Consider the following 14,035-nt stretch of genomic DNA (forward strand, 5'->3'; position numbering starts at 1 on the left):
CGGTCAATTTCTGTTTCAGGTATTTCACCCGAGCAAATCCTCTCGCCCCGGATGGATCTCAACTGTCGCTGACTGTCCCAGATCCTCGCAGAATCGCATACTGGAACGCCGCTGGACTTCGCTGGATCGATGCCGTAGGACAAGGTAAGTAGCAGGTAAGTAATTCGAAATTAACTTGACACTGCGTATATTAACAAACGATTGATTTATTTCAGATCGTCGTTGTGGTTTACAAATTCACGTTGACACATTTCGTCGAACGTTGCTACAAATGGCTATTGATTGCCTCTCGCAATTATAATACGAGCTATGTTTAACGCGCTAGTACGCGGGAGTGCCGGTTGTTACATACCGCAACGATAATGCCCGATCTACAATAAGAAGTTGATCCGTCTACATTACGTAGAGTAAGCCTAAATTAAGTATTAAGAGAGGCGTAAGGAGTAAGAGTAAGGACGTAAGCGAAATGAATAATTTCCATTTCGTCTTACTCCTACTCCTGCTTTTCTTACGTTCGACCAATTAGAGCGCAGGAGGAAAATTACGGCAAATGTGCGAGATTCGAGTTTCCGGGAGTGTAAACTACGTTCCAGTGTTCTTAAAATATTTAATATAAAATTTATGCTATACAAATTTGATATAAAATTAAAGAATTAAACAATGTTAGACGAGGACGAGGTGTTGGACAGCGCTTTTGACAATGATAGTCATGATCAGAATGTATCAGAACCTCAAATCCAAATATGGAAATCATTAATTAATTTAGTTCAACCAAATTTGTTGCTGTATCAGAAAAAACACAAAGAATACAGCAACAAAAGTATGAAAATACAGATATGGAACAGTATTGGGGCAGCCTTAATACCGCCAATAACTGGTAAATAAATAACGTTGAAAAAGTGAGGTTAGATTAGAGAAACTGATTAAGAGATTTCTTTTTCGAATACAATGTATTGTGTATTTGCAGGAATTGATGCAGAAAAAATGTTTTATCGTTTGCGTCAAAAATTTGGTAAAGAGCGCCGGAAAGTAACGCAGTCGCAGGCAAGATCTGGTGCAGGGGCAGATCATGTGCCGTACACGTCCAATTGGATACTATACAAAGATCTAATGTTTCTAGCTGATCATATTCAACCTAGACAGTAATTGAATCATTATAAAAACAATAATTATAAAATTTATGCTTGCATTCTTCTATTTGCTTTACAATAATTGAAAGGTATCCGTTATGTATAAGTTTTGTTTAAGATAAATTATTTGCACAGGACATCATCAAATTTCCAGCCGGTTATTCCGAAGCGCAAGAAAGCTATAGCTTCACAAATGTCGCATTTTAGTAGCTCACAACTCTATAGCTTGCAACGTGCTAGCTCGCAGCCTTCCAGCTCACAATGTGCTGCATCAACACCTGCAATCATATGTACACAACCACTAACTTCAGAAGAATCCACAGATGTAATATTGAATATTGACTTGAATGATGAATCTTTAGGTATAAAAATGATTAAATAATTGTAAAATATTGCATATGATTAACGTTTTTTTTTAATTATTATTTATGATAACTGGTGCTAAGACTTCGATATTTTGTTATACAGTAGGATTCGTAAATTTCCCGGTAGACGAATCAGATCTAAATATCGTACGAATACTAATTGTAAAATATTGCATATGATTAACGTTTTTTTTTTTTATTATTATTTGTGATAACTGGTGCTAAGACTTCGATATTTTGTTATACAGTAGGGTTCGTAAATTTCCCGGTAGACGAATCAGATCTAATATATATCGTACGAATACTTAAATGTGATTCGTCTGCCTGAATTGTACCTAATTATCTCGGGAAGGCATTTATGAGCCTACTGTAAAAGAATATCTCAATCATTGTATTAATAATTTTAATTGTTGCACATCCAGAATTTTTAACTGAAAATGAGAAAGCATCTGTAGCAGATTCCATGGAATCGTCTTCAGTATCACTTTCCAACTCGTCAACTTCACAAGGCATTATATCCAGAAGCATGCAAAAAGTCGTACCTCCTGCTATCACACCTCAAAAACTGACACCACCAGCAGATAATACTAAAAAGAGAAAACACCAGACAAGTGATGAAGTAGATGCAGCAGTGGTAAAATCATCCGAAAACATTTCCTTCTTAGCTAACACACTGGACATTGCACTAAATAAAAAAATAACATCAGTATCAGAATCGACAAAACCAAAATTATCTGATGCAGTAGAAAATATGATGAGTGGTATAGCCTTAGGATTGGGCAAAGTTCCTGAAGATCATCAAATGGATTGTTTTATATCGATCCTTAATTGCATTAACAACTTTATAAAAAAATGAATTTTTTTTCAAAATTTTTTTAATATGCATAATATTTGATTATTTTTCTTTCCATAAATGACTTCTTATTTTTGTTTTCATTTTATAAAGTAAATTTAAATTAAAATTTAAAAAGTAAATTTTATGTTTAGTTCCAAAGAACACTGAAAGAGTAGCCTTGCCTATATGGTTTACTTTTTTCGTAGGTATAATTTTTTTTGCATTAATAAGGAATTTTTTCATTTTTATTTTTAAAACACCGAACATACCTACCTTATACTTTATGTACAGCCTAGAGTCTTTCAGTCGTTACTTTTAGAGAGAGTCATGAGATGAGTGCGTGTGGATCATCTTTTTTCGTTTATTGCTACTGCTCTATCATATCCTCTTTTCTGTATTTATTTCCTTTACGAAGAAACAATACAACACTGCCTACGCTCGCGCTGCTGCATTTACTTCTTCGTTTAAGTTTATGTTTATTTTTGAATTTATTTTATTAAATTCTACAAAATGTTTTTATTTTATTCTTAAAACATTTCTTGACCAAATAATAAAATGTTTATTTTTTTAGATTACATTGTTATTAAAAATATTAAGAAATATATAGAAATGTTAAGTATTATGTAATGTCAATCAAAATAAAATATATTGACTAAATTATAATGAACAAATTATTTTCTTTTCTCCTATTAATATTACTGCTATTAATTTTATTTTTTCAAACATTACAAATTTTAATAAATAAAATGTATATATGTCCACACATACACAATTCTTTATTTTATATATTCTTACATAGTTGTACATTAATTCATGTATATATTTGTACACTTATTAAGCATTTATGGAGCGTTCATGGAGCGCCATTTCATTTTGCCATGGTGCCTGTTCCTGACCAATTTCGGAGGTAAAGTATTGCATTAGATAATTTCTCATGCCCTGTACAATACGTGTACTTCTGTTTGCTCCTGTTCTGCCCAGACGATGAAAAATAGTTTCATTGGCTTGTACTATCCATGTTCCTCTTTCAACTTCGCCATTATTATTTATAAGTTCTTGAGGGCAATATTGAGAACGTCCACAGGTCATCATAAAATTATGTAAACAGACTAAGGCTTTTGTTATTAGTTCTGCATTTTTTGGAGAGCAGCTTATGCATGTACTTAAAATTTGCCATTTTGTCGTCATGATGCCAAACGTGTTTTCGATTACTCTTCTCGCTCTAGATAATCGGTAGTTGAAAATACGTTCATTATTAGACATATTAACGTTTCTTCTAGGAAACGGTCTCATCATATATGTAGAAAGCGGAAACGCTTCATCTCCGACAAAAACATATGGGAATGGAACATTTGTACCAGGAAGCGGAATAGATGGTGGCAAATCAGCTGTTCCATCTTCGAGAGCTTGCATGAAATTTGTATTTCTCCAGATACTACCATCACTTAATGAACCTGCGAATAGAAATATACATGCACTTTGTATGCAATGTAATTATACATTTAGATTATGAGATATGCTGCTATGAATACATACCATACTGCCCAATATCTACCCATGTAAACTTATATTCTGCATCGCAAGCAGCCATAAGTACCAAGCTAAAGAATCCTTTATAATTATAATATTCGGATCCGGACATAGGAGGAGCTTTGATGCGAATATGCTTCCCGTCAATGGCACCGACGCAATTAGGGAATTGCCATCTATCCATGAATCCCTCTGCTACTCTATTCCATGAATTTCTATCCATAGTTGGGAGAAAAATTGGTTGTAGTGCTTCCCAAATTGCTTTACAGGTCTCAGGAATTATTGCGTACACTGTTGATCTCCCTATGCGAAACTCTGTGTGTTTACTCAAAACAGAATCTCCTTGTGCTAGATATCTGCAGAAATAACATAATGATGTTATACATACACACACACACACACACACACACACACACACACACACACACACACACACACAACTAATGTTGTATATTGGATTCTAGTATAAAATAATTTCAGATTCTGCGTACTTACAAGAGTGTCACCTGTAAACGCAGTTTGGGATCCAATGAAGCTCTCCTGCTTCGCTTTTGCAATTTATCTTGCACTTGATTAAGCAACCAATTAAAATGTTCTGGCCACATTCGGAAATTTTGAAAAAAAGCCTCATGATCTTCCGTTTCCATTTCTCTCACAAGATTTGACTGATAACCTTGTTGAACTTTAGATAGATTTATTGGACGAATCCACCATCTTCTTCTTCTACGATTTTCTTGTCTCTGTTTTCGTCGTTTCCAGACTAATATTAATTGGTGGTGCAATGTAATAACGGAGATACTTGCTAAAATTAATTCATCCAGCTCCATTTTGCAATATAACCTGTCTATTCACTAAAGTGTCACTCCCACACTGACTGCAATTTTCCTCTTGCGTTCTGATTGGCCCTTAATTCTTTCTACTCCATCGTATTGTAGACGGAGCCAGCGTAAGCATCTTTACGCCAAAATCGTTACTTCTACTTCTACTCCTTACTCTATCTATTGTAGATCGGGCATAATAAACACGCTGAAGGGGCTATTCTCAAACAATTAATAATTCGAGTCGAAAACCGTACGAAAACTCTGTCGCAATGATATCTTAACCTAACGCGAGTAATTCTGCTCGGGCGCAACGGGGAGGCGCCGAGTCATTTAACCAGGCAAAGAATACGATAACTAACGCAAAATACTGGATTAATGCGGTTCTCCAATGAGGCGGAATACCGGTCAACGCGAAATACTAGAGTCGCGATATCGCTAATAACCACAGAACGCCATGAAGAACTACGCAAATAACATCTAAACGCACGAAACGTGTGAACACCGGTAATTTCTTAACGCGAGTACAAGTCTAACATAATTAATCAATCGGCGGGAACGACATTCGACCGCAATTAACAATGCCATCGACGTCCCAACGCAAAATTCGAGGTGGTCGCGAGCAGGGACGCCATAGGACGTAACGCAAGTAATACCGGACGCAAAGTTTCTCAACGCGAGAGCACAATTAGCAACCCGTAATAACGAGATCCGAACACAAATCGATACGCTAACACCGACGCTCGAACACAAGAATTTCCCGACGCGAAGAAACGGTAACGCAAGTGACGAAGTACCGGCCCGTATGCGGCCGTACACCAAGGTCGCGAGGACAACGCAATATACTCGCAATATCGAACTCATTAACGCCTATCGCGACCTCCAGGGATTCGCCATAACGCTTGTACCACGGTTCCGCGGCCACGATACCATCCCGAGGCCCTTCGCTCTCGTTATCGATCGCGAAATTACACTCGATCTTGACATGCGTTATCCCGAGCGAGAGCGTGCACCGGAGGGCGGTGTCGTGGCTTTACATATCGCGATTTACGGGCAACCTCACCGGTGATACGCCTCCTCCTGGGCTCCTCGCCGTCACCTTCCACCAACGATCCTCGATCCGCCAGACAACGATCGAAATACCCGACTCGGGGTGGCTATCGCGTATCTTATTCCAACGGATTATCTCGCCGACGGACGACCAGAGAGTGAAACGCTAAACCCGCTCGATTGCGGAATCGATACGGTACCCCTTCCTGAGGGGCGCGCGAGCCAATCGGGCGCGAGCTTGCAAACCCGCGGTGTCCCGGCGCAGTGCTGTCGATACGAGATCCTTCGGGGGCGGGCAACGGTCCCTCGGCGGCGTGCGACTCCTCAAATTTTTGTCCTTAGCGGCGGACGGAACTTCGCTCGTGCCGGTGTGCCTCCGGTTTGACCCTGGGGCGGTGGCCAGCCACCCCGTGGGTCGGTGTTTTGTGGAGATTTGCTGAAGCCGGGTGTTTACCCAAGCGCTTGGGGCCCGCTATCGGCGGCCTCGTCCGTCGCTGCCGCACGTGCCGCCCGCCTGCCGCGTTGCTCTCGCCAGCCCGCGATCTCTGCTGCTTCCGTGTTTGCCACCCCTCCTTGGTTATCGATCGTCCTTGATTTCCTTCGCCAAGTACTCCCTCGAAGGTTTGCCGTGGTGTGGGTGAGGTGCCGCGCGTATTACATTGCATAAAAAAAACAAAGAAGGTAATCAGAATGCGGAAACGCGATTAAATACGACCCCTGGAGATCTCGTCGTTGCCTCCCTGGTCCGTCCCTGGGCGCGAAATTCCGCGCCTTGTGACGGCGGCGGGACGCCGCGACGGTGCGGCGAGCCGCAACGTCACAATATATAAAATACACGGTTCTTTGGTTTAAATTTTATTGTCGTATCTTGCTTGACAAAATGGTCACAAGGTTTATTTTCGTTTGATTATCATTTCTGCCATTCACATTGATTCAGTTTATTTTAAGATTACACTTACGGCATTTATAAGAGATTTAATATTAAGTTGCGTTGAAAGCCCGTGCGGCTAATTACATTTAGAATTTTGCGTGTTATTAAAAGATACAGGCTCGGCAAGACGGCAAGGACCGCGCGTAATTTTAGTTTAAGAATTCTATCCGGCCGATAAGCGTAAAACGAAGTTTAGTTGATATTTTGACTCACCGCCGATCAAAAAGGTCTTAGATTATTTAGCGGTTGTCGATATAGTTTAAGCGATAATGATCGTACGATGATAAACGCGTTTAATCGGAGCGCGGTCACAAAGTAATAGCGATAACCCATATCGGGGGCACGGAGGAACATCCCCCGGACCCGGTACGCGCGTCCAGAAGGTGGGCGCCAAGAAAACCATAAGTTCTTGGAAAATTTCATCTTCTCCAGGAACAGATAGGTCGAGACATCTTCCGAAGACCTGGTACACAGCTCCAGGGGTTCGCGCCATGACCCGGTGAAAATCCCCGGGAAACGTAACTTCCCCAGGGAAAGAGAGGTCCGACGGACTCGCCAGGACCAGAGGAGCCTCTCCAGAAGGTCGGCGCCATTGTCCGACAAAATCCCGGCGAAACGCACTTTCGCCAGGAACTTGTTTATCCGACGCTCCCACCAGGACCTGGGACACCCTCCCAGGGGGTCGGCGTCAAAGTCAGACGACTTCCCCGGGAAAAGCATCTTCTCCGGGAACAAACGACGTAATCCGTCGCGAGAGGTCCTGGGACACCCGCCTAGGGGGTCGACGTCGAGCTCCGACGAAGATCCCCAGGATACGCATCATCTACAGAAACAGTGGCCCGGAACAGCGGTACCAGCTCCCGAGAAACCGAGCCAGAGGGTCGGCGTCAACGGCCGACGACATCGGCGTCACCCGGACGTCGTCTACGGGAAGAACACCCAAATTCACCATCAGGGACATCTCCGAGGAGGTGCGCATGGGTCGACGTCGTCCGCGTCGAACAGTTTCCGCAAGTGATACCTGGTGCAGCGGTACCGAGGAAGGAAGGTTCTCGCACTGCGTTGCGCGTGGAAATTTCCACGGGAACCTTCTAGAACGGGCAATGCGCAAAAGGGCACGCGAGAGGGTAGTGAAAATCATCGTGTTTTCGCATGATCGCGCCAGATGTGCCGGCCGCGAACAATAGACGATCGAGAAAGTTCCGAGGAGTGGGAACGATCCGGCATAAGTGGGGAGCCCAAGCGAGAGCGACCGCTCGAGGCAGTCTCTCGGGTATAGCCGTGGTGAATACACGTATCACACTCTGTACGATCGGCATACGCGTTATACTTTACAACCGAGAACTCCCGCGTACTATTGCGTAAAAATTACTCGTCTTAAATAACAGCGAGGGGCAATTAATTGCCAAATACAATCGAGTGTTAGCAACAATACGCGAGTTGAAATTCGGATACATTGTTAATTAACGGAAGTGCAATTATCGAGCATATAACAACCACGGGCATTGGGTCACGCGGATACGGAATATTGTGCGGACATTATTAATTATTGTATTTAACCACCGAATACTCGTTCGTTACATCTGCGCACGAACATTGTATGATAGAGTGATGATCACGGCCGAGTGCGTGATCATAGTTTAACAATCACGAGGCTCAAAGTCCTCCGATCGGAATAATTATCTGGAATAAAGCATCGTATCGACTAAACGAATAAGCCGAGATACGCAATTTGAATAATTGTGCAACTTTATTAAAATAAAGCGACATTCACACCGAGGCGAGAAACTCGCGTTGTGAGACACCTTTATGATATTGTGAAACGGCCTGTAATGTTGAAATGATGATTTGAAATTAAAGATTAATTATTCTGAAACAATCCTTGTCCTGATTAATTATAAAAAATTATCGATACTTACCTTCTACTTACCTTGTCCTTCGGCGATGATCCAACGTTGGCCAGCGGCAGTCCGGTATGCGATGTAAAGCGAGGATCCGGGGAAGCAGAGCAGCAACAGAGCAGCGATCCATCCGAGGCGGGAATCTGAAAGAAAAGAAGCGAATTAGTACGTAATTAAAACATAATTATCGGGACTTGTCCTTATCTGGTATGCGAGGTAAAGCGAGGATCCAGAGACGGATAACGGCAACGGCGATCCATCCCGGACGTCGATCTGCAACAAAACATAAAATAATTATCACATAATTATTTTATAATTACTTACCTCTATCTGGTATGCGATGTAAAGCGAGGATCCAGGGATGAGAAGCAGCAACGGTGACCCAACAGGGACATCAGTCTGAAATAAAATTCAAATAATTAGGATATAATTAATTTATCCTTACTTACCTCTATCTGGTATGCGATGTAAAGCGAGGATCCAGGGATGAGAAGCAGCAACGGTGATCCATCAGGGACATCCTTCTGAAACAAATAATTCCTATTAGCGTCTTGCGAATAATCAGGGCGTTGATGCGAACTTACCTTCTCGGTAGTCTAAGGTAAAACCGAGTGGCGACCGTTGATAGGAATATTATCCGCCGGAATCGGGCTCAACACGTACCGTCCGGTCACAACATAACTTGCAATGATTTTTTGGCCATTTGTTGCTCTACACCCTTTGGCCCATTGACTAGTTGCTTCAAAACAAAAATGTTACTTTCATACGGGAAAGCCGATGTCGCCCAAAGAGGTCCTGATTTTCTAACAGATTGAACGCAATGGAGAATAGAATGAACATTATATCGCATTGCAGTCGTCCCATACAAATTTTCAAAATCTGCTACGAACTTCAAGAGATCTACTTCGCACTGATCCAGTTCAGAATGCGAGATTGAGGTCTTTTGTAAATATACATGCTTTTGACAAATAGTACGTAATGTTCGAGATTTTTCTTTGGCACTAAATCCATACAAACAGGTATAGAGTAATATAACAACCATGACTTCCAGTCTTTTGCTTTAAAATTACTATAATTAGTCATTGGTTGCGGCAACTTCCGCAAATCGCGAGGAGGTTGAATTCTACATAATCTTTCGTTAATGATTTTCCTTGCATCGCGACTTAGAATTTTTGTGAATAAATCCCATACGTGTTTGTTACGCCTAAAATGACTGTATGCATGCAATCAAGTGGAAAACCCCACACCATATCAAAATTTGATAATGATGCAAGTACCGAATCTCCCTTCACTCCTCGACTTTGTAATCCAGTTTTAGCCGATACTTGCGTATCATATAAATGATTTTATGAGTTCTTAACTCGGATTCTTGGTACTTGAAAGGATACGCATAGCAGAAATATATAGCCCGGGATGATAACAGTAGCTACATCCAAAATATCCATTATATTGTATTCTATTTTGAACTACTGGTCGAGCTACGGAGTCCATTGAACAACATAAAACAGTTGGCGTATATGAGGTACGAACATTATCAACCGTTATGCCAAGATCAACACCGTCTTCACATAATCGATTGATTTGTTTAATAAACTCCGTAATGTATGTATTCATAAGTTGAGGAGTCGGCTCATGTTCAACAATCATGATACCTACCGTCAATACATATTTAAATCGCATTGTTGGCGGTAAATCATTGAAAATGAGTTGAAGAGGCCAAAAACTTCGTTTTGACTTATGAAATAACGGCGCTCCATCAGTATTAATATTGCATGTTAAAGAAGTGGGATAGTCCATAATCAATTCACGATATAATTCTCCGTCGCTTATATCACTAATATCTCTACTTTCTGTGTTACGCGCCGAGCATTAATTTTTTCAATCAAAGCATTCTGAACATTTTTATCTTGCATAAGTAAATCTAATTGGTACCGTAAATCTATAGATAAAAACATATTTGTGCTTGACAAACTTATATTGTGTTTATGATTGCAAAACTCGCACAATATTTGATTCGCGTCAAAATGTTTCTTTGTTGTGGAATATAATTTGCTGTAACAATTAGTGCAATAATAATGATAAGTTATTATATTATCCGGTGGGTCAATTTCCTTCGCGAATCTATGATTTGATATATTAATATTACGAAAAGCTGGTCCAGCACATATACGAAGAAGTTCCATTATGGATTTGCGCGCTTCATTTGACGCACGATATCGCAAACAGTGCCCAGCTACCATCAAGACAACATCATCTACACTTAAACCCGCCGCCGGAAACATTATTGCACTACCTGTGCGTGTATGAAATTCTTCATTTCGCACGTCTAAATCATCTTCATTTTCTTCAATGTCATCAACACTCCCAGTGACGCTTCCTGCATCCGATGTGTTTTCATCAAATACCATTACCCATTCTTGATCTTCAAATGAGATATTCTCTTGCACGCATTGTGCAGATTGTGGTATTGTATTTTCGTGACTAACACCAGCACTGCCATGACTTCTTGTTCAAATATTCCAGCGTTGCAAAGCTGATTCGAACACGATGGTTCACAATCAGTAATCCCTACAAGGAACACAAGAGATTTATTATTACTCTTGAAAAGCCATTAATATGATACACAAAGATATTGAAAAATTACTAAAATAAAGATATTATATGATTATGATACACAAAAGATATCGAAAATTATTCAAATAAAGATATATATTTAGATATATATTTTGTTGCAATACCATCAATTAAACAAGAAATAAATTAATACTTTTGTTTCCAAATTAATAAGATAATGATATTAATTTATTGTACCATAATTGTACCAAAACGTATATATATTTCATTAAATTTTAAATAAATTTGTAGAGATCTCTAAAATTCGCAAGAACATGATTACGATAAACATCGTTCTAAATTGATTGAAATTTATTTCATGTAAAATCCAAAATAAAGTATTTTTTATTTACCTAAAATCTTCTTTCTTTAATCTTTTTTCGCATTAGTTATAAAAAAATTTAATTTTTGTTATAAGTGAAGAAGCTGTGAACTTTATAAATTACGTAGGCCTGCCAATATGATGGGCCTGAAAGATGTTTCAGATGTTGCAATGGTTTTCGAAGTATTTTTATTTGTTGAATTCAAATCCGCCCGCAAAAATTGTCAATCACGTTTTTTTTTTTAGAAAAATGTGATTTTATGAGCTAAAACAGCGATTTTTGCAATATTAAGCCGTTACTGTAGCCGACTAATTAATCTCTTCAATATTTTCTTTGCGGTATCTTAAAGAGCTATCTTTTATTTTTATATAGCGTTCTTTATTTGCGTTTATTTTTTTCGTTGAACTGTAAAAGTTTTAAGAAGAAAACTTTTTAAAGTAAATCCTGTAATGTACACAGGAACTGGACTAGTGTTCACATAAGCTGTTTATATTTTAAGGGGTTTTTGAGGTGACTGATTTCGAATCTGCCATCAGATTTGCAAAATTAATTTGTTTAAACAATTGTTATAAATTATTTGTTTAAATAATTTGTTTAAACAAGTTATTGCAAAATTCAATTTTTTGAACCTGTACTTATATATAATTTTTTAATCATTTTTCCCTAGAACATAATTTTTGAGATTTTTTTTTTTAATTAAATTTTGCAATAAAACTTTCACAACCCGGCAAAAAAATTGTACGTAAATAAAGAAAAGTCGCTTTATAAAGATAAAAAATAGCTCTTTAAGATACCGCACAAAAAATATTACAAAAATTAATTAGTCGACTACAATAACAATTTAAAATATGACAAAAATAACTGCTCATAAAACCCCTTTTTTAATTTTATGATAATACAAGACTGTATCACATTCTGCACCTGGGAAATATTTATTATTACAAAAATATTTATAATTACAGCCCAAAGTATTACAATTTTTTTAATTTATATACTTTTACACGCGATACATATACCGTAGTAAAGCAAAATTAATAAAATTCTTGTCATAATATTAGAGCTTGTGACCAAACTGTGATACTAACTTTATATTATTAATATAAAAAAAAAATTTCATTGTCAAGACACAGCATAGAATTGAATATTAGAATCCTGGCTAAGGTATTATTTTTTCTCTATAAAATTTCTTTACAGTTTTACGAGGGAAGGGGGAATATAGATGCTAGTTAGCATTAAAAATATTAAATGGCTTGTCAATTTAATTTCTGATATTACGTTCCGGCTTCATGTAAGGACTGTGTTTTAAGACCGACAATATGCGGCGCGCAGTTCGCGTGAGCTATGTTTCGTATATAAATTCACACAAATAATTATTAGGCACTAAAGAACCGCCGCAGATTTTCTGCAGACCGACATAGGCATTTCTATATATCCTTGTCTTGAATACTAGATATTGTCACTGAATTTGATTCTTATCCAGCATTGGCTTTAATAATATATATTTCCCTTGTTCCCAAATTGAAAATGTCATACTGTCCTATACAGGGTGATTCAGAACAACCCCGCGTCCTTGTAAAGACGTATTCTTGAAGTGATTTTAAGACAGTTTTTCCTGTACGAAAATTTTGTCCGAAGCTTACTTTTTGAATTACTGGAGAAAATATTTAGCGAATAACGGGGCGCGTACAGAAGGTAGGCAGGGGCGGCGCAACTCACCGTCCGACGCGGGCGTTAAGTAGGGCGCTCGCTGCGATCAGCTACACTCGCTGATCAAGAGACACGGTAGCAATTATTGAGATTCGTATTCTTGGGTAAAGATACATAACAGTCTCGCGCCAAGTATAAGCGCATCGCGAGACTGTTATGTATCTTTACGCAAAAATACGAATCTCAATAATTGCTTATGCACATACACGGTCCCTCTCTCTCTCACTCACTCTTCGGTGTGGATTTGTCACATGAGAACGTGAGGTGCGATCCACGATGAAATTATTCATCCGTCAAGCTACAGCAGTATGAAGACATCGAATCTCTACAAGGTAAGTGAGTGAGTGACTGAGTGAGTGAGTGAGTGAGAGAGAGAGGGACCGTGTATGTGCATAAGCAATTATTGAGATTCGTATTTTTGCGTAAAGATACATAACAGTCTCGCGATGCGCTTATACTTGGCGCGAGACTGTTATGTATCTTTACCCAAGAATACGAATCTCAATAATTGCTACCGTGTCTCTTGATCAGCGAGTGTAGCTGATCGCAGCGAGCGCCCTACTTAACGCCCGCGTCGGACGGTGAGTTGAGCGCGCCGCCCCTGCCTACCTTCTGTACGCGCCCCGTTATTCGCTAAATATTTTCTCCAGTAATTCAAAAAGTAAGCTTCGGACAAAATTTTCGTACAGGAAAAATTGTCTTAAAATCACTTCAAGAATACGTCTTTACAAGGACGCGGGGTTGTTCTGAATCACCCTGTATATATATCTTTTTCTTTCCATGTTGTATTCAGTGTTTCAATATTCACTGCAATTCAATGCCACAAAAAAAT

General features: G+C 39.2%; 2 protein-coding genes across 3 annotated transcripts; one reads left to right on the forward strand and one right to left on the reverse strand.

Annotated features, from left to right (window-relative positions):
• The first annotated feature begins 349 nt into the window (after window positions 1–349).
• Window positions 350–2,957, forward strand: LOC139823976 (uncharacterized). The gene is made up of 4 exons (XM_071796444.1): window positions 350–877; window positions 968–1,142; window positions 1,266–1,492; window positions 1,918–2,957. The coding sequence occupies exons 1-4, from the start codon at window positions 661–663 to the stop codon at window positions 2,349–2,351; spliced, it is 1,053 nt and encodes a 350-aa protein (XP_071652545.1). The 5' UTR covers window positions 350–660; the 3' UTR covers window positions 2,352–2,957.
• Window positions 2,958–3,083: 126 nt separating this feature from the next.
• Window positions 3,084–7,672, reverse strand: LOC139823975 (putative nuclease HARBI1). 2 transcript variants are annotated; one of them, XM_071796443.1, is made up of 4 exons: window positions 5,742–7,671; window positions 4,356–4,600; window positions 3,867–4,216; window positions 3,084–3,784 (listed from the first exon to the last, which is right to left on the reverse strand). In XM_071796443.1, the coding sequence occupies exons 2-4, from the start codon at window positions 4,505–4,507 to the stop codon at window positions 3,165–3,167; spliced, it is 1,122 nt and encodes a 373-aa protein (XP_071652544.1). In that variant the 5' UTR covers window positions 4,508–4,600; window positions 5,742–7,671; the 3' UTR covers window positions 3,084–3,164. The 2 variants fall into 2 exon arrangements, with proteins under 2 accessions (XP_071652544.1, XP_071652543.1); XM_071796442.1 differs by having other exon boundaries at window positions 4,356–7,672.
• Window positions 7,673–14,035: the final 6,363 nt, after the last annotated feature.

Source organism: Temnothorax longispinosus, unplaced genomic scaffold (genome assembly GCF_030848805.1).
Source record: "Temnothorax longispinosus isolate EJ_2023e unplaced genomic scaffold, Tlon_JGU_v1 HiC_scaffold_23, whole genome shotgun sequence".
In the NCBI taxonomy this organism is placed as follows: Eukaryota; Metazoa; Arthropoda; class Insecta; order Hymenoptera; family Formicidae; genus Temnothorax; species Temnothorax longispinosus.

Bases quoted from the DNA above. Each gene is read 5' to 3' on its own strand.
- LOC139823975 (XM_071796442.1), bottom strand. From the start codon at position 4,687: ATGGAGCTGGATGAATTAATTTTAGCAAGTATCTCCGTTATTACATTG. The intron at 4,217-4,355 runs GTAAGTACGCAG...TTATTTCTGCAG, and splicing joins CGTTTACAGGTGACACTCTT to ATATCTAGCACAAGGAGATT. The intron at 3,785-3,866 runs GTATGTATTCAT...TTCTATTCGCAG, and splicing joins GGTAGATATTGGGCAGTATG to GTTCATTAAGTGATGGTAGT.
- LOC139823976 (XM_071796444.1), top strand. From the start codon at position 661: ATGTTAGACGAGGACGAGGTGTTGGACAGCGCTTTTGACAATGATAGT. The intron at 878-967 runs GTAAATAAATAA...GTGTATTTGCAG, and splicing joins CTTAATACCGCCAATAACTG to GAATTGATGCAGAAAAAATG. The intron at 1,143-1,265 runs GTAATTGAATCA...TTATTTGCACAG, and splicing joins GATCATATTCAACCTAGACA to GACATCATCAAATTTCCAGC.